The sequence below is a fragment of the Haliaeetus leucocephalus genome, unplaced genomic scaffold (genome assembly GCF_000737465.1).
Source record: "Haliaeetus leucocephalus isolate CR32 unplaced genomic scaffold, Haliaeetus_leucocephalus-4.0 Scaffold555, whole genome shotgun sequence".
Lineage (NCBI taxonomy): Eukaryota > Metazoa > Chordata > Aves > Accipitriformes > Accipitridae > Haliaeetus > Haliaeetus leucocephalus.
Genome location: NW_010972991.1, coordinates 13,944,091 through 13,967,472, shown reverse-complemented (window position 1 = coordinate 13,967,472; position 23,382 = coordinate 13,944,091). Strand labels below are relative to the sequence as shown.

General features: G+C 36.7%; 1 protein-coding gene across 2 annotated transcripts in view; it reads right to left on the bottom strand.

The window, feature by feature from the left end:
• Window positions 1–619: 619 nt before the first annotated feature.
• NUDCD1 (NudC domain containing 1) overlaps window positions 620–23,382 on the bottom strand; it is a 52,745-nt gene continuing 29,982 nt past the window's right edge. For both annotated transcript variants that reach the window (XM_010576991.1, XM_010576990.1), the window contains exons 7-10: window positions 15,806–15,950; window positions 13,399–13,524; window positions 6,039–6,198; window positions 620–2,040 (exon numbers count right to left, since the gene is read on the bottom strand). In XM_010576991.1, the coding sequence (XP_010575293.1) occupies window positions 1,748–2,040; window positions 6,039–6,198; window positions 13,399–13,524; window positions 15,806–15,950 (724 nt within the window). In that variant the 3' untranslated portion in view covers window positions 620–1,747. The remainder of the gene's footprint in view (window positions 2,041–6,038; window positions 6,199–13,398; window positions 13,525–15,805; window positions 15,951–23,382) is intronic.

Here is a 23,382-nt window from a genome sequence, read left to right as displayed (position 1 = left end):
ACAATGAAAATTCAGATGCAAAACAGTCACAAAACAGTAATACATTCACTGAGCCTTTTTAAAAAGCATTTTCAAGACAGTTTTAAAAAAATAGAATGAGAAGGGAAGGTTTGCAAATCAAGTCTGTTTTAACTTTCCCAGGTAAGAGTAAGGAAAAACTTTTCAATATTGGATATACAATATAATACTGCTGTAAAGAGGAGGCAAATCAGGTTCCTTGAAAACCTCCTGCATTTGGAGGTTTTTTGCAAGCCACAACTGCTTGTCTCCCTTTTAAATTCTCCGTATCTTAATCATTTCACTGATACAAGTCAGGAGAATTTACAGGAGAATCAAAACAATCACAGCTAAGAAACTATTAGTCCATAAAAAAGGAACACTTATTTTCCTCTCAATAGATTCTTACGGAGGTCTGAAATAATATTGGAAGAGATGCAAACTATTAGGCCACTTGTTGTATTTGTGTCAGTCTCAGTAATTTGTGTCTTTATCAGTACTTTGGTACCACAGCCCACAGCAGCTTTCCTGCCAGTACACAATATATTAGGCATTCTTTGTTACGGAGTTGTAAGTAAACTATGAAAAAAAAACAAACCCCAAAACAAAAAAACAACCCAGGGTGGAGCTGTCACAACTGACCCCTTTTTGGTTTAACTGTATTGACAATGTCAATTTAAAATAAGAAACAAAAATCTTCAGATACAACTATTCAATACAATCAACCATGCCAGTTTGTTAAACTGAAGCATCCTCATGGGCTGTGTACTCTTACATTGCAAATACACCACATTCGGACTTGTACATCACAGACAGAATGGTTACCTAATAACACAGCATATACAGTAGTATCTGAGGCAGAAGCGGCACTTCTGAGTTTCCCATCTCAGGTTACAATACAGGTGCTTTTTCTATTAGCCATTTTCCAATTATAAATTAGTCACTTGAAATGAAGTACAATGTCAAATGAAAATGACACAACTGAAAATAACCAGACCTTGACTAACACCATTCAATATTTAATCACCAGCTATACATTGACCCTTACTTTGCTTCAGGAAAAAGCTGCTAAAAGCTGTTCTAGTGTCTCTGAAAATGTGAACAGATTTCACTGCAAGCATGAGTAAGTCCGAAATCAATCATCTAAAATCTGCATATACAATGAAATTATTCCACTTGAATTAATTACCTGGATGAGGAACATAATACTCCATTCATACCATTCACATTTCACTCAATACTACTGAATATTGAAATATTAAGTCACTTTTTTTGCCAACAGTATTTGAATTTGGGATTTTTCTTTTTTTTTGTGATACACACTACTTTGCACATCATATGCTTGTAACTCAAAGCTTTATTTTCTTTATCTGACTACTTCTTTCACATGTAAACAGTGGCATTTAAAAACAGAAATGAACTCTAGAAACTCAGAAGGATGGCAAACACAGTCATTTGGAAAAAACAATGCATAAATCTATTCACCTATGCAAAGGCAGCCTCTGACAATTGCTTTGAGAAAGCTGTTAATGCAGAAGACATTTTCCCATAGCTCTGAAAAAGCTTGCTTCAGTGACAGCAAAGTTGAAAAACTTTCTCTTACAGACAAATTCTAATGAAAAATTTTGATGCCCCTGTAAGATATCTCCTTTTTAAACTTCAGGAAATTGTACTGAACTTCTCAGATCATTTACCTAACCAGTTCTTTAACAAATTGTTAACACAAACTACAGCAGAATATATTGTATAATTAATTTCCAGAGTTCACCTTTATTAAAAACAAGGTTTTTGTTGTGAGAACAAATAATCTCTCATTTGTAGCTTGAAAGCCTAAGATAGGATCATTGGCTTCCAAGGTTGCTACTAGCTGCTTAGCAACCTGTCCTACTTGTCTTCCTTCCTTCCTGTTGTAGAGAACTGTGGACAGAGGAGTCGGCTGACGATAGATGAAAACTCGTCGCAAGCACTCACAAAGAGCAGCATAGGAGTAATCTGGAGCACAAGCCATAAACTTCTTGTCTTGCTTTGATGCTTGGACATAACCTGCATACCCCAAAAAGAAGTAGAAGGGATAAATAATATATTGGTTTCAACAGCACTTCAACTGGCTAAGACAGAAATCAAGCTTACCTTAAAAAATAACATGGAATTAGTAACAAAAAATGAAAGAGATATATGTTGTTATTAAATAAACCAATAGTTTTTGGAGGTACGCATTAACCAATTTAATACCAATATACAATTCTTCTGTACATCTTCCTAACTGGCATTTTTGATGCATATGTATAGATAGCTAGATACTGTTCCCACATCCAGCCCCTCTCTGCCTCACAAGGTGTTCCATTTTCTCAGCAGGATCATAAGGCATGGATACACATCTTGGCCCAATATTAGGAGTTTAAGCAGAATAACTCTCTTCTCTCCCCTCATCACCCAGTTTGTAATTACATTTATAATTTAAGATTTCTGAGCCTACCTAATCTTGAACAGACACTTAAAACTTGTCTTCTGTTTAGAATTGACTGAAAAAAACATGAGTTACTTTTCAACATGCTATAATCTTTGCTAATATTCACTGAGAAGAAAAAAAATCTTCCGTTTCCTCTTCCACTACAGAGCTTAATTATTAAACAGACTTATTTCAGACTGATTTCCTTTCACACTTCTGTAAAGAGACTTGAGACACAATCTTTGAAAAGTGATCTACCATCCTTCTGAAAGGTTATTTGCTTCACTTCCACTGAACAATGCATGGCAATGGTTATCACTGAAAGACAGCACCTCTGAGAACAGCAAGCATGCTAGAGTTTACTTTTTTGGGCTCTTCCTCTTTCCTTATTATCATAGGGTAGAGGTCAAAGTAAGTGCACTGGGGCTGGCTGGGATGGAGTTAATTTTGTTCACAGTGGACCATAAGGTGCTGTGTTTTGAATTTGTGACTAAAAGTGTTGATATCACGCAATTTTTTGCTATTGCTGAGCAGTACTTGCACATTGTCATGGCTTTCTATTTTTCCAACTCTGCCTGCCCCCCAGTAGGTTCGGGATGCAGAAGAAGTTGGGAGGGGACACAACCAGGACAGCTGACCCAAAGAGCTCAACCCCTAAGCTTTCTTGCTTTTGGTCTTCCTGTTCTCTCCTCTGTCCCACTGTGGGCAGGGAAGGGGAATAGGAAGACAGCAAGCAGCTGTGTGGTGCTTAGGTGTCCACCAGGGCTAACCCACAACAGTACCATCACACATTAACAGTACCTTTTTTTCATGCCTTGAACATGTTCTGGCTCTTTTGTTTTTTTTTTAAATGTTAACGCTAAGACTTCTAAATTTACAAATGCTTGCTACAGTTCTCAAAAAGCGATCTCTGTTCGAACAGCTTGACAGTTTTCACCACAAGACAATTAGTAAATATATAGCTAGACTATCAATTGGCTTGATTGCTGTACTCGGAAATATTACGACAGCCAGAAAAACCTTTCCAAGTGTAGAGTTCATTAATTTAATTCATGTATTTAAACACTGGCACTAATAATAAAAACAGGATTTAAGTATAGGTTTGCAGGTAGAAGCAGCTTTTGAGGCAAGGGACTTGTATTTACATGGGATTTCCCAGAAAGAAAATTGTAGGCTCTTTATTTTCTTAAAAAACAAATAAAAAAAGTCACTGTCCTCTATTTTTCTGGTTTACAGATACAACCCTGTTAGGAGCAAGGGATTTATACAGCAAGAAGGAAGAAATTCTTTACTGTGACGGTGGTGAGGCACTGGAACAGGTTGTCCAGGGAAGTTGTGAATGCCCCCTCCCTGGAAGTGTTCAAGGCCAGGTTGGATGGGGCTTTGAGCAACCTGGTCTAGTTGGAAGGTGTCCCTGCCCATGGCAGGGGGGTTGGAACTAGTTGATCTTAAAGTCCCAAACCATTCTATGACTAATGAATAGTCAGTGAAAGACACACCCTTCTTCAGTAAACTATGGCAAGAGTGGGCAAGATCACGCAACTAACTCCTTCAACCAGCAGCAAATCATTAGACGTTGGCAGCCAAAGGTCTATTCAAGACCAATTGCTTTTTTTTCAACAGAAGGTCGTTAGGACAGATATATAGAACAAAAAACTTGGTCCTTTCAGTTTCCCTTTGGCTCCTTCCTTAGGTTTCAGTCCAAGACTTGAACTGAAAAATATTAATTTCTTAATCATCACCTTTGTATAGCTTGTTAAAAACTAATTCCAAAAGTTCAAGCAGAGGAAGAAGGAAATAGGGCTACTACCATTGCTTTGGTCAATGAAATGAATACTGTAGGTTTTGGAAAACTAGCCTTTTAATCTAAAAAATACTGCTTTTTACTACTAGCTCTTGCAAAGTACTTCTAAATTTGGTTGTAGATAAACAAGCTGATGACTTACATCACCTCTGGCACATAAAAGGTGAACTAGATTAGTACAGAAGTGTAAACTTCAATTAATACTGTAAAATGATAGTACGATAAGGAGAAAGAAGTACAGGAACAATGTTGGGTTTTATCACCTTAGGTACAAAAAGCTCAAAGATATTATAATTTCCTTCCTCTTATTTTCAAAACAATAGAAACACAATCTTAAAACAGTACTACAAAGTCAGCATTGAAACTTGAAACTAATAGTAATATGAAAAACCATCTTAATCCTTTTCATCTGCTTTTTTCCCAGCATAATGAAATTTGAAATGAGTAAACAAAGAACAAATTGTGAAATTAATCTCTTTTGTTAGACAATTCGTTAAGATGCTTACAGCTTAATTTGATCTTAAGTTAACATAACAGGCTATTAAAAAGTCGTTGATATTACAAAACTAAATAAATTGCAAAAACTCAGAACAAAACTAATTACGTGTTATGGTAACCTGTGTGAGCTCTATAAAACAGCTAATATCTTCCCTTTTATTTTGGACCCAGACTGAGTGGTGTGGTCCAACAAATGTATTTTGGGGAGGGAGGGAATAAATTGTCACACTTGCGGTATTATTGAAGGAATGGGTCTAGAGAACACTTAGAGAACATGAAGACTATAGTTGTTAACAGCAGAAGCAAATTCTGGACCAGATTAATTTTCATGAAAACTGATTTATCTGTTTCTTACTTGATAGGTACAGTACTGGGCTATGTGGACCACATATTGATATTGCTATTTGATCTGATATGGCAATTCTTACTCTTGCATCCATATTTTTCAAAGTACTTTCTGCTTCTGACCTTTAGGATTCTGCTTCCAACAGCGGTTAAAAACAAATTCTTAGTCCTGACTGCAAGAATACAATAACTAACGATTCTTCACAATCACATTTTCTACTTTTCTGGCAGTCTGTAATTTCAGAAGAGTTAGGGGCTTCTTGAGCCAGAGCTGGCACAGTTACACTCTTGACTAATTCTTCATGTCATGATGATTTTTTATTTTATTTTATTTTCAAATTCATGAAAACTTTCCATGCCCACAAAGTTTTGTGGCAGAGGGTTCCATAGCTTAAATGTGCATATGTGAAGTATTTCTTTTAGCTTCTTTTGAACCTACTATTTACCAGCATCACTTGATGCTCCTAGCTCTTATAAGAGACGAAACAGTGATCATGTCCAATTCTTCAGACCTGTCACTTGGGACAATAAGATAGGAAAAATCTAAAGGTCACTTATTAAAACATATTACCATAAGCATATATACACCTAGACATGTCATCAATGAACTGCAGCTGTTTCCCTGATGATTTCTGTGTGAGCGTTAAGGTGGTGATTGTGCTTTTAAGTCTTTAACTCAAGTTCACTTACCCAAGGAACTCTCCTCTTTACTGTGCTTGCATCCTGTATATGGTCTGAGAAGGCTTATTTTCCTCCCAAGGCATAAACATTTTATTTATTATGTTCTAATTTTTCTAAAATTAAGCTACCATGCTGCTATCAACAGAATTATAGTAGCTTTAAATTCAAATTTAATGAAGTGAAATATCAACAGAAGCCATACTAAGAATATTCAGGTAGAAAAGTCTCAGATAGAGACGTGTGACACAGAAGTTAATTTCTTACCTAAAGCATTAAAAGTTGCAATGTGTTCCCACATGTTCTCTGGTTGGTCAGAGTGGGGCTGCCAGAGAAGAGCATCAACATCATGCCTCAGGCAGAAGCATGGCATTTCTTTGGGATCCACAACAACTGAGAAAAGATACTGGTTGCTTCCAAGATTAATCTGAAAACAAAACAAAGAAATACAAAATATTGATTCAAAGCATAAATAGCAGATTCTCTCACACATACTGCCAAAGTTAGATGATCAACAGCTTCATGTTTGTTAGTTGACAAAATATTTGAATACATTATGCTGCATCCCACTGATCAACAGCTCCATACACTACAGATAGCCAATACATTTCAAGCAGATGCAATTAAGTTTGTTGGGATAATATTTAAGGAAACATTATGTCCACTACACAAGCAAATGGGAATGTGTTTTGTGTAGAAATGGTTTTCTAGGATAGAAGATCCTAACCTACAACTTCTGATGTTAGGATGAGATTCTCTGTAAGTGATCACGACTGGTTTTCCGCTATGCCAACAGGGAAGGAAATACTGTCCCTCTGCAGTAAAAGCTGGTAAGCACTGGAACAAGGATTAGTTAGAATACTAAAATTATGAAATGTCAACAATTTTTTATTTCCTCAAAATCAAATAATTACTAGATTTCAGATTAGCACACTCTTCATCAAATATGTCTACGTCACCAAAACCATTCAATAACCACTTCTATTCACCAGGAATGACCAATTACATAAGACAGACAGGACAGGCGTATCCTGCTATCTGAATAAACAATAAGAATAAAGAATAAAACAACGCATATTTTGAGTTTTCTATGTAAAGCCTTCTAAATGAATTTAATAGCAATACCTTTAATGTAGCACTGTGACCAGAAAATGCTCAAAGAGGAAAGAACAATCTGTTCCCTTAAGATCTATCAAGAAAAAACGCTCAGGAATTCCTGTTTGTACTCAGAGCTGACCTACACTGTTCATGTTACCAGATGAACAAATACATTTAGTCTGGAGAAGAGGAGGCTGAGGGGAGACCTTATCACTCTCTACAACTACCTGAAGGGGGGTTGTAGTGAGGTGGGCGCTGGTCTCTTCTGTCAGGTGGCTGGAGACAGGACGAGAGGAAACGGCCTCTAGTTGTGGCAAGGGAGATTTAGGTTGGATATTAGGAAAAATTTCTTTACTGAGAGGATTGTCAGACATTGGAACAGGCTGCCCAGGGAAGTGGTTGAGTCACCATCCCTGGAGGTATTCAAAAAGCACATAGACAAGGTACTCCAGAACATGGTTTAGTGGGCATGGATGATGGTTGGACTCGATGATCTTGAAGGCCTTTTCCAACCTAAATGATTCTATGATTTGAACTATATTTTACATCCAGAAGCTATGTCTGCAATAGCAACATGCAGGATTATACCTAATACATGGTATAATATATTGCTCCTCAATCAGCATTTCAGATGCTGATATTTGTTGACTAATGGTTCGCAAGTAGTTGTCATAGCACTCTCTTTATTACATATATTGTGGCAATAACTATGAACTGCAAACCTTTTATGCTATCATTGTACAAATGTTACAGGAAGGGGTGTCTGTCTTGAAGACATTAGTTTAATCTTAACATAAAATCCAGTGGACAGAAACAACAGCCAGAAATTTGTTTTATCAAGGTTATACAGTCTATGGCAGAACTAATATAATTATTTCAGCTGATTAAGTTCAAGTCTAATGGCTCAACTTCAAAAACAGCTTCATACTATTCAACAAGCACACAAATTCTTCAGTTTTAATACAACTGCAAAAGAGGTGAAATAATCCTCAGTCTCCATTAGGGCCAGATGCAATCATGAAATGAGGGTTACTGATTTTCTAAGCAACTAAGAGGCAAAGAAACACTAATAAAGATAACATCAAGAGCTCCACTAATAAGGTGCCTTAACAAGAACAAAGCAGAAAACAGAAGGCAGGTGTTATATTGGTGTAATGAGCTGAGCAAAACAGAAAGTATGAAGTCCTAGTCCCTCAAACTTCTTAACATCTGAGAAAGGTAAGTCAGCAGAGGTCAGGCACATGACACCGACAAGAGGTGAGTGGAACAGAACTCTAAGGAGCACAGGAAAAATAGGCAGAATGAAGGGGAAAAAACTTGAGAAAGGGAACAAGAGACTTCTCATACACTCAGCTCAAGACTCCCCAAGCTTTTCTTCCCCAGAACTCCTTGTAGATGTCATCTCTTCTCAGTTTTAAGCTCTTTCCACCAATAATCCCTACCTGCTTTGTTGAATAGCAGGCAGTACATCCTTTGACTAATCCTGAGCTTTGGCTGTGTTTACAGGCCAGACAGCTACTGCCTTTCAAATTGGATATGGACTGAGTTACTGTGGTGGGCTTGACTTTGGGTGGCTGCCAGACACCCACCCAGCTGCTCTCTCACTCCCCTCCCCAACAGGACAGGGGGAGAGAGTAAGATGAAAAAGCTCGTGGGTCAAGATAACAACAAGGAGATCACTTACCAATTTTACCATAGAGGGCAAAACAGACTTCACTTGGGAAAAATGAATTTAATTTATTGCCAATTAAAAATAAAGTAGTGTGATGAGAAACAAAGACATAGATTTAAAAAAAACCCTTCCCCACACCCTTCCCTGGCTCAATTTCACTCTTGACTCCTCTACCTCCCTCACTACCAGACTGGTGCAGGGAGATGGGGAATGGGGTTGGCGTCAGTCCATAATGCTTCTTCTCTGCTGCTCCTCCCTCCTCAGGCTGTTCCCCTGCTCCAGCGTGGGGTCCCTCCCATGGGATACAGTCCTTCATGAACTGTTCCAAAATGGGCCCTTTCCATGGGCTGCAGTTCTTCAAGAACTGCTCCAACATGGGGCCTTTCCACAGGGTACAGTCTTTCAGGAATGGACTGCTCCAGTGTGGGTCCTCCACAGGCTACAATTCCTACCAGAAAACCTCTCCTGTGTGCGCTGCTCTCTACAGGCCACAGCTCCTACCAGGAGCCTGATTCCTGTGTGGGCTCTCCACTGGCTGCACCTTCCTCCTTTTGGTAGGGTCCTCCACAGGATGCTGCATGGATATCTGCTCCACTGTGGTCCTCCATGGGCTGCAGGGGGACAACCTACTTCACCATGGTCTTCACCAAGGGCTGCAGGGGAATCTCTGCTCTGGCACCTGGAGGACCTCCTCCCCCTCCTTCTTCACTGACCTTGGTGTTTGCAGTGCTGTTTCACTCACATTTTTCTCACTCCTCTCTCTCACTGCTGCTGCACAGTATTTTTTAGCCTTTCTTAAGTATGTTTTCCCTGAAAGGCCTCCAGCATCCCTGATTGGTTCAGCTGTGTCTTACAGTGGGTCCACTGAGATGGATAACAGACAGAGCACTCTTCTTATCCACAGCTCACTTTATTATGCATCAGTCCTTTAGCTAAGGGAGAGGGTTGAATTCTGAGGAATTAACTCTTATGAAACTTCTTTGAACTGAGGAAGTAGTTTCACAGAGAATCAAAAAAACTGCACAAATGTTTACACCACAGTAAAATCCCAGCGTTAGCACAAAAGTAGCTTTGAAATCACCAGCAATCACCATTTTCAGCCAAAGGTACAACAGGATAGAAAAAGTATTTACATATGGCAAGAAGTAAGCTTTATAGCACACAGCACCGAGTAAGCTGTAGATGTCTTTCAACAGCAGCTACACATATTTTTAAGGGTCAAGCACTTAGTATCTTGTAAATCCCTTATCTAGAAAAGCACACATGAAAAATTAAAAAATATATTCTTTTAGAAGTACCAGAAACGTGATAGTTTTACAAACATCAAGGGTTTTATTTTAATAGAAACAAACATCTGTAGTTAAATAAAAAAACAAAACCCAAACACCCAACATACAGTTTAAGTCTACATGTGTCCCAACAATAACATTACATATGATAAGTACAAGTGTCATGTTACTTAGCTATTGTTAATTTTTACATCACAAGCAGTTTTGAACAAACTATAGGAATTAAGTTTTTTTTCCAGGTTTCAATAAGTTTGTGGAATATGCAGAGAAATATTTTAAATGCACAGTACCTCAGCAAAGTAATTCGGAACTTTGATTACTTTTTCCCCCCCAGAAGTAATTTGGAGTCTTTTGAAAAACTCAATAAATGCTCTTTAAGCTGGGTTAGTTGCCTATTTTACATGCAACAGATATATGGATCACTTGGACAGACAGCCCAAATGCAAAAAGTTTTGTGTGTTGTCAGAATATGAGAAACTCAACTGCAATAAAGAACCACTCAAACTTGAAGCAGTTAGGTAAAGCACCCAGAAGCAGAAAAGCTCTTGAGGAAGACCTTGCCTCTTCTCTTGCCTATTACCACTAGAGTATCTCCACTCCAACGGACATGCACAAATACATGACATGTCTCCCACACTCCTGTAGCTCAGATGTAACATGATGTATTTTACAGAGACATATGCAATTTTAGTTAACAGAAGCCATTCTGGCACCTACTGAGAAGGCAGACTATTGCTTCTATATAGGCATACGAGCAAGGAAAGAGTGACCTTGTATGTCAGCTAGTAGAAGATGAACAGAAGTTCTTCTGTTGCATTTCCATAATCCACCTATCAACCAAAAAAGTCTCCTGCCACAAATAACTGCTTTCTGAAATTACCTACTGCAATTAGCTATTCAAAGACCTAGATTTATGTAGTCCATTCCCTATTTCCTTCTTGCTCCACAAAGCACTGGGAATACTCTCTTCTTCTGTATCTAAAAAACAAGCAGCATCTCTTCCCCTAAGCCATCCCAATTTTGCTAAGTATTGGGATGCCTGGGTTTCCCCACTGTAAGCACACAGCACCACTTTGTACTTCAGGCATCTTTCAGCATTTTTTCATCTACTAATTTCTGTGCATTTTATCATACATGTGCCTACAACTGGTTTTAATAGGATGCGTAATACAGAACTCAAGCATATGGTAGTATACATATTAATCCATGCAACACAGAAGGCAAACTTTATGTTGTAAATGCTAGTGCAAGCAGTTCCAAAACCAAGGTAGTGTTTTTAGGCAGCCCATACTTTTCACCTGACAAAGCCCCTCCCCTCTACAGCAAAAAATGTTGTCCATCATGCATCTCTAGTTTCTGATGGCTTGGAAACACAACACACTGGAGTTTAGGCCACCGTTAACCTAACTTAAAGAACTGATATTACTAAAGCAAATATTTCTCTATAGGAGAAAATGAATAACTGCATTTGAGCTAGAAGAGACAAATATAGTTTTGCCACACCCATTTCAGCTGGATTATTGCCATTGAAAGGTACTAGAAAGTGTCAAAAAAATAGAATCAAGTCTCTTTACAGAACAGATATCATGACATCATCTATGTTTATATCCTTAAATTATAACTCAAGGTGGGAAATGTTCCTATATAAATATTTCATGGTCTTAAATTCTCTAAGATTCTGGACACGTTTCACAAAGTTGTTTCCAACTCAAGAGCAAAAAGACATATACAACTGTATACTACTGATGATGGTTTACTACAAAGGTGAAAAGCTGTATCAGCTACATTTCTGAAAGAATAGGCCCCTGAATTGCTAACAAAAAACACCAAACAATTTGAAAGAAGAACTAAATCAAAGTGAAAATATATTCCTGTATGGTGAAAAATCTACTGAAATACTCATGTTCCTAGGTCCTCCAACAAGGAGCAAAAACACAAGATCACATAGTTGACATTGGAAGGGACTTCTGGAGATACTCTAGTGCAATCCTCCCTGCTCAAAGCAGGGTTGGCTAGAGCAGGTGATACATGCAAGAAAATTTCCTACCCACAGTAATTGTCCTTTGACCATAATGCTTTAAACACATTAGCCTTTGGATTACCTTTATGCCACCCATTTTTAAGAGCTCTTCACAACCACCGTGGAGTTCAAACTTGCTCCACAATGTCTTGCTGTCTGCTAGAAAGCAGTATATGTCAGATCTGCCTTTCTTATCCCATGATACCATGTTCCTCCTGGTCTGTGAAATGTCTCTGGGGCACAAACTTCTGACCCTTTGGGGCAAGAAGCAGTAGTTTAAGCTAAGTTATTCAGAACTTTATCCAGTCTGGTCTTGAAAACCTCAAGGACAGAGGCTGCACAACCTCACTAGGCAACCCGATCCATGCTACAATCATGGCGTAAAAGTTTTTCCTTCCACCCAGTTTGAACCTCTTGTTTCTACTTATGCCTACTGTCTCTTGTTCCCTTACCATGCATCACTGAACAGCTACAATACATTTGAAATGAGTCGCTATGAAATGTCCTCCTACCAAATACAGATCTGACAAATGCTACCTATTATGCTGTATCCACAAAACAGATTACTTTCTTGGTGGAGCATGCTAGCCTTTAAAATTAATCTTTTTTTTTTGGCAGCACAGATGCATGTACAGGCATATATACACATATATATATACACACCCACAGACAAATACATATGTATCTGTACTGTCAAAGGAAAAAAGATATAGATTTTTTTTTTTTTTTTAAAGTAAGAACAAACCAAGATCTGTAAGACACAGACTGAAGACTTCTTCTAGAGCTTTTTTGGGGAAAAGAGAAATTATGAACTGATTCAAAATCTTATCCTGTAACTATGACATTTTCTGTACAAAACAGGTTATCCTATATGTACTCTGTGTGACACAAGGTAGTGATGACGTGCAATGCCAATGTTTATTACAAGCTTAGTAGAGACATCTTGGAAAAAAAACGCCAAACCTCAAGACGACAAAATCTGTGACACTTTCATATAATTGTTTCCCGCTTTAGCCAATGGACCAGATCAAGTCCTAACTTACTGTTAGTCAAGGCTGCTTACAACCCAGATCAAGCCTCTTATCAAAGCATTTTGCTTACAATCTGTTATTTCCAGTGCGATTGACAAACAAGTATCGTAAAGTGATCTATGCTCCAGCTCCATAGTAAAAAGGGTCAACGTTCTAACAGGCTATCTGAAAAGTTACTGAGAAAAATGCAAGTGAAGGAATCTAGAAGAATTTTATGCCACTGAAAAAGACCCCTTTCTTATAATTATTCTGACATAACTTTGCTTTTTCAAACGGCTCACTTGTGAAAGTATACATATTTTTTAAATCAGAATAAAAGGAGCCTTGTTTTTACATTAAAATGACAGTGAAGAACATACATTGTTTGATAATTTCTGTTGCTACTGTGATTTTACATTATGGAAGAAATTTATGTGGTTTCACGAGTTTGCACAGATTTTTATTCTGGTAATAGAATTCAACTTGCGTATCATAAAAAAAGTTTTACAATATTTCTGTAACAATTTGCAGCACTTACTACATGAGTGACTTTCAACGTATCACCATCAAATCTGCACAAGCTTGCGCTATCTTCAAGAAAAGCATCACATTCTTCTAATTCTTGAGCATTACAAGGTGGGTTTTCCTTTTCAGGGTTTGGATTCTGAAATAAAAGTCAATAAACTAAACTGAAAATCTGAGCTACTGAATATATACATATATATATATATACACACACACATAAATCCTTTTTCATAACAAAAAAAAAGTTCAAGAGAACAGGAAGAATCATTTGTATATCATTACATACTTAAAGATTAAGCTATTATGTACTTATTCAAAATGAATAGAACTGTTTCTGTTGTGGAGGATAGCATGAGTGGTAGGTACAACAAAATCCATTTCAGTTTAAGGAAAGGTATATAAGCCACTAAAACATGGACAATAAATTCCCTTCTGTAAGAAGCAAAAGTATACAATCCTGAAAACCTACGCAGGTTTAGTAAATTTACATCTGTTTAAGCTTCTTTCAGATTGCCATCGGAAATGCTATTAAAAAAATGGATTAATTCATTTTGAAAGTAGCTCTAAATACATGCCTCCTTTGGCTTTGCTTATAATTATTTAAAAGTAATAATGTTGTTGTGCATATTTTTCAATGCACTCAAACCAAGAAAAAAGCACATGTATTTTTTCACATCATGTCAAAGAAATGAAAAACAGTCACTTTTACTACTAATTCAAGAGAAAGATATAACTCTACTGCATACAGAAACAGCTTACTTCTGCTAATGACATCTTCCTTGGATAATGTGCAAAACAACCAAGTTATGTTACCTTTATGATATATTTAAAGAACTCATTTCGTGATAAAAGAAGGGGACCTTCATTTAACAAAAGGCAAAAATATACACTTCCTCATTAAGTATGAATTAATGTTACTTCTTGCACAAAGAAGACACCATCTTGACAACTAATATAAGCTGAAATCTGAGGCCAAACGAATGTGTAAAGAAAGATTAGACAGGGCACCGACTCAATTAATCTGACAGGGAGGAGTTCTTGAGTTCCTGTGTTCATTTCTTCATTCATTTTAGCTGATTATTATGAACTTTTATTTTGGTTCAGTCCACAAAGTGAAGCAGATAAGCACAATTTTTTTTTAATTGCTAACACAATTTAAGTTCAAAGAAAACAAACATGAAGAGATAACAAAGAAACGTCCTTAAACTACAGAAACCAGGAAAGTTAAGTGTCATATACTGCAGACTAGTGCACGAGACTTAAAACAGGGTATCGGTCTCTTTAGAGGCTAGACTTTGGGGTTCACCTCCTCTCTGTCAAATGTTCTTGATGGTCTTTGGTTTACTGCTTCATCAGGTGGCCTTTAAAAAAACCCTTCCAGGTAAACATCATTACCATAAGCAACTGAGATGATCAAAAAGAATCCATGCCTTTATTATACATACGTAGTTAAAGTTGCAGTATCACAAAATATGTAACATTTATTTAAATGAACAGTTACCTAAGGAAAGATTTTTCTTTTTATATGATCATTATTTCATTATTGCACACAAGCTGAAAAGTTGTGACCAAAAAAAAAAATCATCACTTTAAGCTCACTATGAGTTATAAGAGAAAAGAAATTTGAAGTTCCCAATAAATCTATGGTCAAAAGATGTACTATAATAGCTTGCCCACCAATAACAAGGGATAGAGGAGAGAAATCAATTTACAGCACTAAACAGAATTTATTTTAGTAACATTTTTCAGCCTTATTAAAAAAAGTAATAATCCAAAACTAATATATCAAAACCCATAGGGAGCCACACTTCAAGTTTTAGATGAGATGCCATTTTCTAATTAAACCAAAAGGGGAAGTATGAAGCAAACAGCAGTTAAAAAATACATTTTATTTTGTTTTAAGTAGACTCCTTGTATAACAATAATGCCAGAAAGTTCATGAGTCATGCTTATGCTTCCTAAATTTTCCTTTTAAAAATGTCATTTACACTCACAGTCTATAAATCAAGTACAGTATCTCTAGGAAGACAGTATAAAGGTGTTGCTAACCTACTGATGAACAAGAAACAGACATCCTTCAAAATTACTTAAATCAACTGCTTTAAAACAAACTGCCACATTATAAGTGGTGGGAACAAAATTTATTTTCAATATTAAATCAGACTTCTGTTTTGGTGCACAGATGCTATCATGTAAGCTAAATTCAGTCCCCCATGAAGATGATATTACTGTTCAAAGTATATTCACAACTCTAGTGCCATTAGTTTGTTAACAGTTTCAGTTAAAAATGAATGTTGAGTTAGGATTCTGAATAGTAAACGAACTGATGAGCTATGTCAATGAAGTGCAAATTAGCGTATCAAGAAAAAACAACATGCAAATGTGCAAGAATTTTAAATGTTTTATTTTCAACTCCTTACCATTACTTCAGAGGTAAGATGCATCAGGCTTTCAGTTATTTCAGAGCACTGGGAAGAGTCCATAATGAATTCCCCTCTTGTGTCACCAACTATTAGCTCTGGCCACCGGGGTCCCTCATTCTTCTTAATTAGAGAAATTTCCAAACTAAAATGCAAATAGAAGACAGAGTAGTAGATGAAAATACTGCATCCATTTCTCAGATTAGTCAAAAAGCTCTAAATGTAGATTTGAGCACTTCTCCTCTCCAAACTGAATCAATAATGAAAATCACGTTAACAAAAACCATTAGCATTCAATTTATAAAATGAAGTATTCTAACAGAAAGTGTTCTGAAGAAAAACAGACCAAGGACATGTAATTTTTAAAAGCTTAAGAACACAGAGAATGTATTCATGTAGGTGTCCTCAGAGTTTTCAATGTAAATGCAGTTTCCCCTGAAACAGTCTTTCTAAAATATTTTAAATACCATAGGAGATCACCTCTAAAGAAATCTATTCAAAGAGTGACAGAATTTTACTACAGAAGTTTATTTGAAACCTAAAAAGTACTTAATAGGGCTACTTAAGTGTGCACTACCTTTATATAACATCTAGGACAAAAATACTTGTATTTTATAGACCTCAGAAATACTACAACATTAATTATTTACATCGTGTATCTAAAATCTTATCTCAGAAGAGATACGATTTCGGTAACCTGTGAAAAAAAAACAACAAACAAACTTAAGAGAACCTGATATAACCATTAGGAATAACTAACTAACTAAATAGAAGACAAGAGACTTAGCCCAATGCACCAACACAGCAACTTCATTTAATTACTGTGTTAGACCAAGACATGGATATAATGGTAAAATGAGAGCTAGTTTTATTATATTCACTTTTTAGATACATTTATAGGGTCTACAATGATAGTCTTTTACCTGACAGAACAGGAAAACCTAACTATTGCACCATAGCAATAACTACTTGGTGAACTCTGAATCAGTTTCTAAAGCAATTACATTGGCATTGAAATAGCATATTTTTACAGAGCATATTTGGAGCAAGTTTTAGAATTTTAATCAATAGATTTAAAGTGGTACTGCAGTACCAACATTAAGAACCGAGTGCAACTTATTACATTGAAACGTGTAATTACTATTTCCCATTAAAATAGAAGCTTGAGATTCATGCTATATTACTCACTTGATTGAGTAATAAAAAAATTGCATTACTCAGCTGAGTTATTTTTCATTATGATATCTAATAACTGAAAAGTCACATGCTAGCATATAGTATTAGTATAATCTATATACAAATATTAGTCCCTCTATTTAATTCTTTTGGAGAATAACTACCTTTTACAGTTAAACTTTTGGGAAAAAGCCAAGATTTTTGATGAGGGAAACTAAAGGAAAACCATAGAATCACAGAATAACTCAAGTTGGAATGGACCTATAAGGATCAAGTCTAACTCCCTGCTCTCGCATGACTACCTAAAACTAAAACATATGACTACCAGAAGAAATTGAAAAAAAAAATTTAAGTGGGAATGTCTTGCAGAAAATGTCATGCTAGTTTTCTTATTATAACCAAATCTCATGAGGTATATACACCTGTATAGTTCACATAGAAGTTCACACAATGCATTAATGAAAAACATTAGCATCAAGCTTGTCCAAGCACCCAGAAATCAGTATTATCTCTACCATATCTTTTTTCACTTTGTATTTTACACTATTATAATGGCAAGAATAACGACTGCCATATGTATTACATAAAAAGCAATATGCAAAACTATCATAAGATACAGTATTTCAAACATATAACACTCTGCTCCCCAATTTCCACACTTGGGGAATGGTAGTGAAAAATGTATATATTTACAAGTTGTAATCTGAAACTGTAATGACTTTTTTTTTCCTTTTTTTCTAATTGAAATTCAGACTTCATGGTGTCAGAAAGCTCCGGTTAATATGAAGTCTATTTTTCACTAAGTGTTCTCAAAATCCCTCCTTAGATAGCCATATTTTCCATAACATTACGGTTGGGAACTTTACTGTGCCATTGAAATGAATCTGTATTCCCACTTACTGCACACTGGTTCAGGTTTACAGGATTAAACTTTGTGCATCTCAAAAGCTCTCAGAGGAAACTAAATTGGAAACTCTGCAGGCGAAACTCTGCAAGAAACTCTGTGGACCAAAAATGCCTGATGGAGATGCAAGGACAGATCTGAACTACACAAAAAGTTAGAGGGTTTTTTTCATATCAGTAAGCTTCACATATGCAGAAATAACTTCTTGAACTGGGACTCTGAGACAGAAAACTGAAGTGCATACACTTTCATAAAACAGGTATTAGATACTGAAAAGTGCAGGGGATGAATAAAACCACCTGCCCTGCTCTAAGGCTCTACCAGGTAAAAAATAAAGCACAATTTTCCTATTGTATGATTACCTTTATTACAATATATTGCATTCAGAATAACTAAACTGTAAAAGCAGTAATAAATCTACAGCAAAAAGGGGAAAAAAAACCCCAAAGGAGTACTGATTATAAATAAAAGGTAAGACAGACTGGGATTCTTTTACAAAGTTACACCACTGAAATTTGACTCCTGAATTGCTGGAGTCAAAAACAAGATTTCCAAGAAACATGCATGGTCCAAGGGGTAATTTTTCTTTATAAGAAATCACTAACTACAGCACAATTATATTTAATTGCCAGATGCATAGCAAGAACCGCTTCTGTACTACTAGATTTTTGGGATTTTCTTTTAACACCTGCACATTTTTGCTCAGAGCAAGTATTTGGTGACTGTTAATCAAAGAAAACTCAAAAAGTAAAGAAGTCAATAACTAAGCACTCAAAAGTTTTTTTGTTATTAAGTTTAGTTTATGAAATGCAAAAGGGACTGTAATGCAAGTAGCAAACACTTTATCTGGTATTTATCTCTATATTTTTCAGAAGCCGTAAGTGCTTCAAAGTAAAACTATATTGGATATTAGTGATTGATATTAGAAAATAAGAGGCCAAGCAGAGAACAACAGAAGACATTTCAAAATGCCTTGGAAATGGACACAACTAATGCATTCCCCCCACCTCTGTCCCATGTCCAGGAGGTATACTGTTGCCATTAATACATCAGGAACTTTAAGGCAGAGTTTTTCTTAACCCAAGAAATTCCCAATCCTTAAAACTAGTAAATAGATTTAAGTATTTTTGTTGCACTCATGTACTGGCTTTAGCTGGGATAGAGTTAATTTTCTTCATAGTAGCTCATGTAATGCTATATTTTGGATTTGGTTTTGATTTGGATAAAAGACAAATACACTTAGTGATACAGGCAACTTTATATTTTGCTAAATTTATGTCTTTTATCACAGAGTATTTGCAAAACTTTCCCAGTGAGAAAAAATAATTTTTATCTTAAAGGAAATACCTCTATTTCCACAGAAACAACTACTTTCTTCTTATATTTTTTTCACATAATGACACCATATAGGGAAATTACTTTTTAAGCAACCATTTAACCAAACCTGCTTGTTTCAAGAAATAGTAGCTCATTACTTTATCCTAAAAGAGAAAAAAAGCAGTAAATGTCCAAATACATATACTGACAGACCTTGTTGCTTGCTGCTTTTCTTACACTTTTTGGAAGATCTAAGTCAAATTCCATCATCTACCATAGCTGAACAATGAGACCTGAAACACAGTTTTACTTACTCATTTCCTTGCATTCCCCTTCTCCCATCAGCCTGTATCCTTTTTCCCCACACTTTATCTTACGTTTAAATAATTTCTTTGGTTCAGGACTTAGCCTATGGTTCTGCATTTACAGAATGATCAACACAAGGTGCTTCCAGTCTGCAACCAGTGTTATATGTCACAGAGCTTGTGACAGACTAAACCCCTAGGAGTGGAACATGACTCACTGAACAAAGCCCTTCAAGGGAAGATTGCTGGTGGAGATGGGCAAGGGGATGTGCCCATGAAGCTCAAGGAATAATGCAAAGAAGCTGACCTTATCTCAACGCAAAGGGTGGCCTTTGTTTTAGACAAACAGCTACCAACAGTTGAGTGGATCAACTGGTGGTGTAAATGTTTCTCCCTGAGTTCATCATAAGAGCGTGAGTATCCCCCTGAGTTAGCCAGACCAGCAGGATGGGAGTGAATACGTGGCTCAGCCCAGGCAGAGTATAAAACTATACAACTAACAAAATAATTTGAAAGAGAGCAATGGGTTGGAGCTGGCTTCAACCCACATACTCCTTCTTGGCAAGTAGGGATGCCCAGCACTGTGACGGTGTGCATATTATACAGACTGGTAATGGGAATCATATTGGTATTGTGACTAAACCGTGTATTGCAATTTCTGTATTTTGCTAACTGTAACTTACATTTGTATCAAGTTTTCCGTGTATTTTGTATTACTCTGCTAAATCAGAAATCCCGTGTAACATCAACTGTCTTCAAATAAGTAAATTTGATCATTACACCCTCCATGGCGTCGAATATCTAGAAGAACCTCATCCGAGAGCATTGGACTCTGACAGAGCAACACCTAACAGCTGCAGCTCACAGTCTTATTTTGGTTGAAGTGAACAAACCAGCACAAATACCTTCTATATCCAAATATCGTCTATATCTTAAAAGGAGTACCAGAGGTAGCCAGTTAAAAAAAGATTAACTTTTCATCCTGTAGCCCACTACTGCAAATATAGCCTCTAACAAGTTTAAGGAAAAAAAAAAAAAAGAAACCTCACAAATTTAATACTGTAGCAGACACTGAAAACCAACTGATTTAAGTTCATTCTTGTTTAAGTATGGACACTCCTACTACTCTGAACTCCTTTTTTGATTACGCATTAATGATAATAGCTGTGATATTAACTAAGGCTATAATAATTACCAAAAGTATAGATGGCCAGCACTAGTTAGAATACTTTACCCGTAGCGAAGAAATATTTGGGTGCCTAGTTTCACAGATATTACAAAAGGAACACTTGAAGAACCTGGACAACTCTGTCTTACAATAAGACTACACATATCAGCACCTGATAGCTGTGGACTTACACACAAATGTCTGTTTGAACATTTAAGAGACTAATATGAGACTTCTAAATAATGAAACATACCCCTAGATTAAATAAACAATGCGCCGAGTTACAGACTGTAAAATGTATGAACTTTTCAAAGCTCAGAAGTATGATCACAAAGCTCTTGGAGCAGAAAACCTTTAGTCTGTTTCAGACCTTCAGACCCACCTCCCTCAGGCAGACAGAAACCCACAAGTGCAATTGACAAGAAAAGCTCTAAAAATTCCCAGGTACTTCTACAGGTAAAATAAGCTTTGGGTACAAAAAACAAGATCATTAAAGTGTGGATCAGCTACTTATTACTCATAATGCACATACTGCATTTCATTCATCACAACTTCAGTCTTACTTTGAGCCATTTAGATGATACTTCAGTTCTAGTTATTCTGACCAGGTAGCACAAGGGGAAGTACAACTGCAAGAGATGAGCAAAGACTTTCAATCCCACGTGTAATTGGAAAGATCAAGAGGAGTATGTTTTGCAGTATTTAAGCATTCAACAGCTCGCTCAGTTCATGTCCTACAAGGCAGGACAAAATGGTGCATATAAACATTCACTGCACCTGCTAACTGCAACAAAGAAAGTAGCTTATAACACAAGCTTTTAGCTTCAAGTCTCAAACAGAAAAAATTCAGAAGGGTACATTTCCAAATATGCAGTGATTTCACACTCCCTTTTACATGTGCAGAAACACATGTGGAAGTAAAACTGAATACTTATGTCATCTTCCAGATATGAAGCATTCTTATTAATGCAAATGTTGTAGACAATTTGCATCCACAATAAACCCTAAAACAATGGTTGAACATGTCTTGTCACTGAGATCAGTTTAGGGCTCTGAAGGGCCCTCCAGAGGCTCTACTAACAATATAAAGTAGAAAGCAAAATTAGATGTCCAAAATTAGGTTGCAATTCTACCAAAGAACTAAAATTCTAGGACAAAGAGGTTTTGAAATTAAAAAAAAGTAAATTTGACTATGGTTTAAGGAGCTCTGAATTCTTTTTTTTTAACCTCTCCATTCTTTCATGTTTTTATTTCAGAAAGAAAGAGACAACTAAAATTTACTTCTTGAATAAAACTATGAACATTTCTATTTGAGGTCTACAGCATGTTAAGTTCACAGATTAATTTTATATCACGTACATAATGTAAAATGGATTAGGAAAATATAATAAGGAATTTATAAGTCAAACATGAAGAATTTCTGTTACACTACTACCAAAAAAAGCTTCTGTTTGTGGAAAGCCACAATAGAAGAGAAATTATTAACACAAACAACAGGGCAAATTCAGGCTAATCAATCCTAAAATTGGGAGGGGAGTAATTGTTGAACCAGTTAAGTTTACTCTGCTTAAAAAGCTATGTTTAATGTTTTGATACCTGGGTTTTTTTCCTGGCTACTTAGAAAAAATAAAGTTTTCTTAAGTACTTCAAAATACTACTGAATTTACTTACTGAATTTCTCACCAAAGTTTCATAACTATATGATACAGTGTCTTTACGAAAATCATTTAACAGTTTACCTCTTCACTTTTCCACTGTGATAAACTAGAATTATATGGACAAGATTATTCTCAAAGAGAATAAAAAACCCCAGGTAGTCAAACAGACATGCATGGGTTAAGCTCCAGTAGCTCATATCACCAAATATTGTTTCAGAAAGGCAACGGAGAACATTAGAACAGGACATTAAGTCTGGCTGCCAACAAACACAGGCAAAGCATGTGAAAATAGAGCAAGAAGGTTAACATAATTTTTGTTTGGGACAACAACAAATGTTTTTATAAATATGTTAACAGTAAAAAGAATCACAAGGAGAATATCTATCCTTTAATGGATACAGAAGGGAACGTAGCCACCAGACATGAGGAAAAGGCCGAGGTACTTAATGCCTTCTTTGCCTCAGTCTTTAATAGGGAGACCAGTTATCCCCAGGGCTCCACCCCTTGAGCTGGAAGGTAAGGATGAAGAGCGGAACATACCTTCCTTAATCCAGGAGGAAATAGTTAGGGACCTACTACACCATCTGGACACTCAGAAATCTATGGGATTAGATGGGATCCATCCAAGAGAACCGAGGGAACTGGCAGAGGTCCTTGCCAAGCCACTCTCCATCATCTATGAGCGATCCTGGTCAACAGGGGAGGTCCCAGAGGACTGGAGGCTTGCCAATGTGACTCCCATTTACAAGAAGGGTCAGAGGGAGGATCCGGGGAACTACAAGCCTCTCAGCCTGACCTCAGTACAGGGGAAGATTATGGAACAGTTTGTCTTGAGAGCACTCACATGGCAAGTCCAGGACAAGCAGGGGATCAGGCCCAGTCAGAATGGGTTTACAAAAGGCAGGTCCTGCTTGACTAACCTCATCTCCTTCTATGACCAGGTGACCCGCCTAGTGGATGAGGGAAAGGCTGTGGATGTTGTCTACCTGGACTTCAGCAAGGCCTTTGACACTGTCTCTCATGCCATACTCCTTGAGAAACTGGCGTCA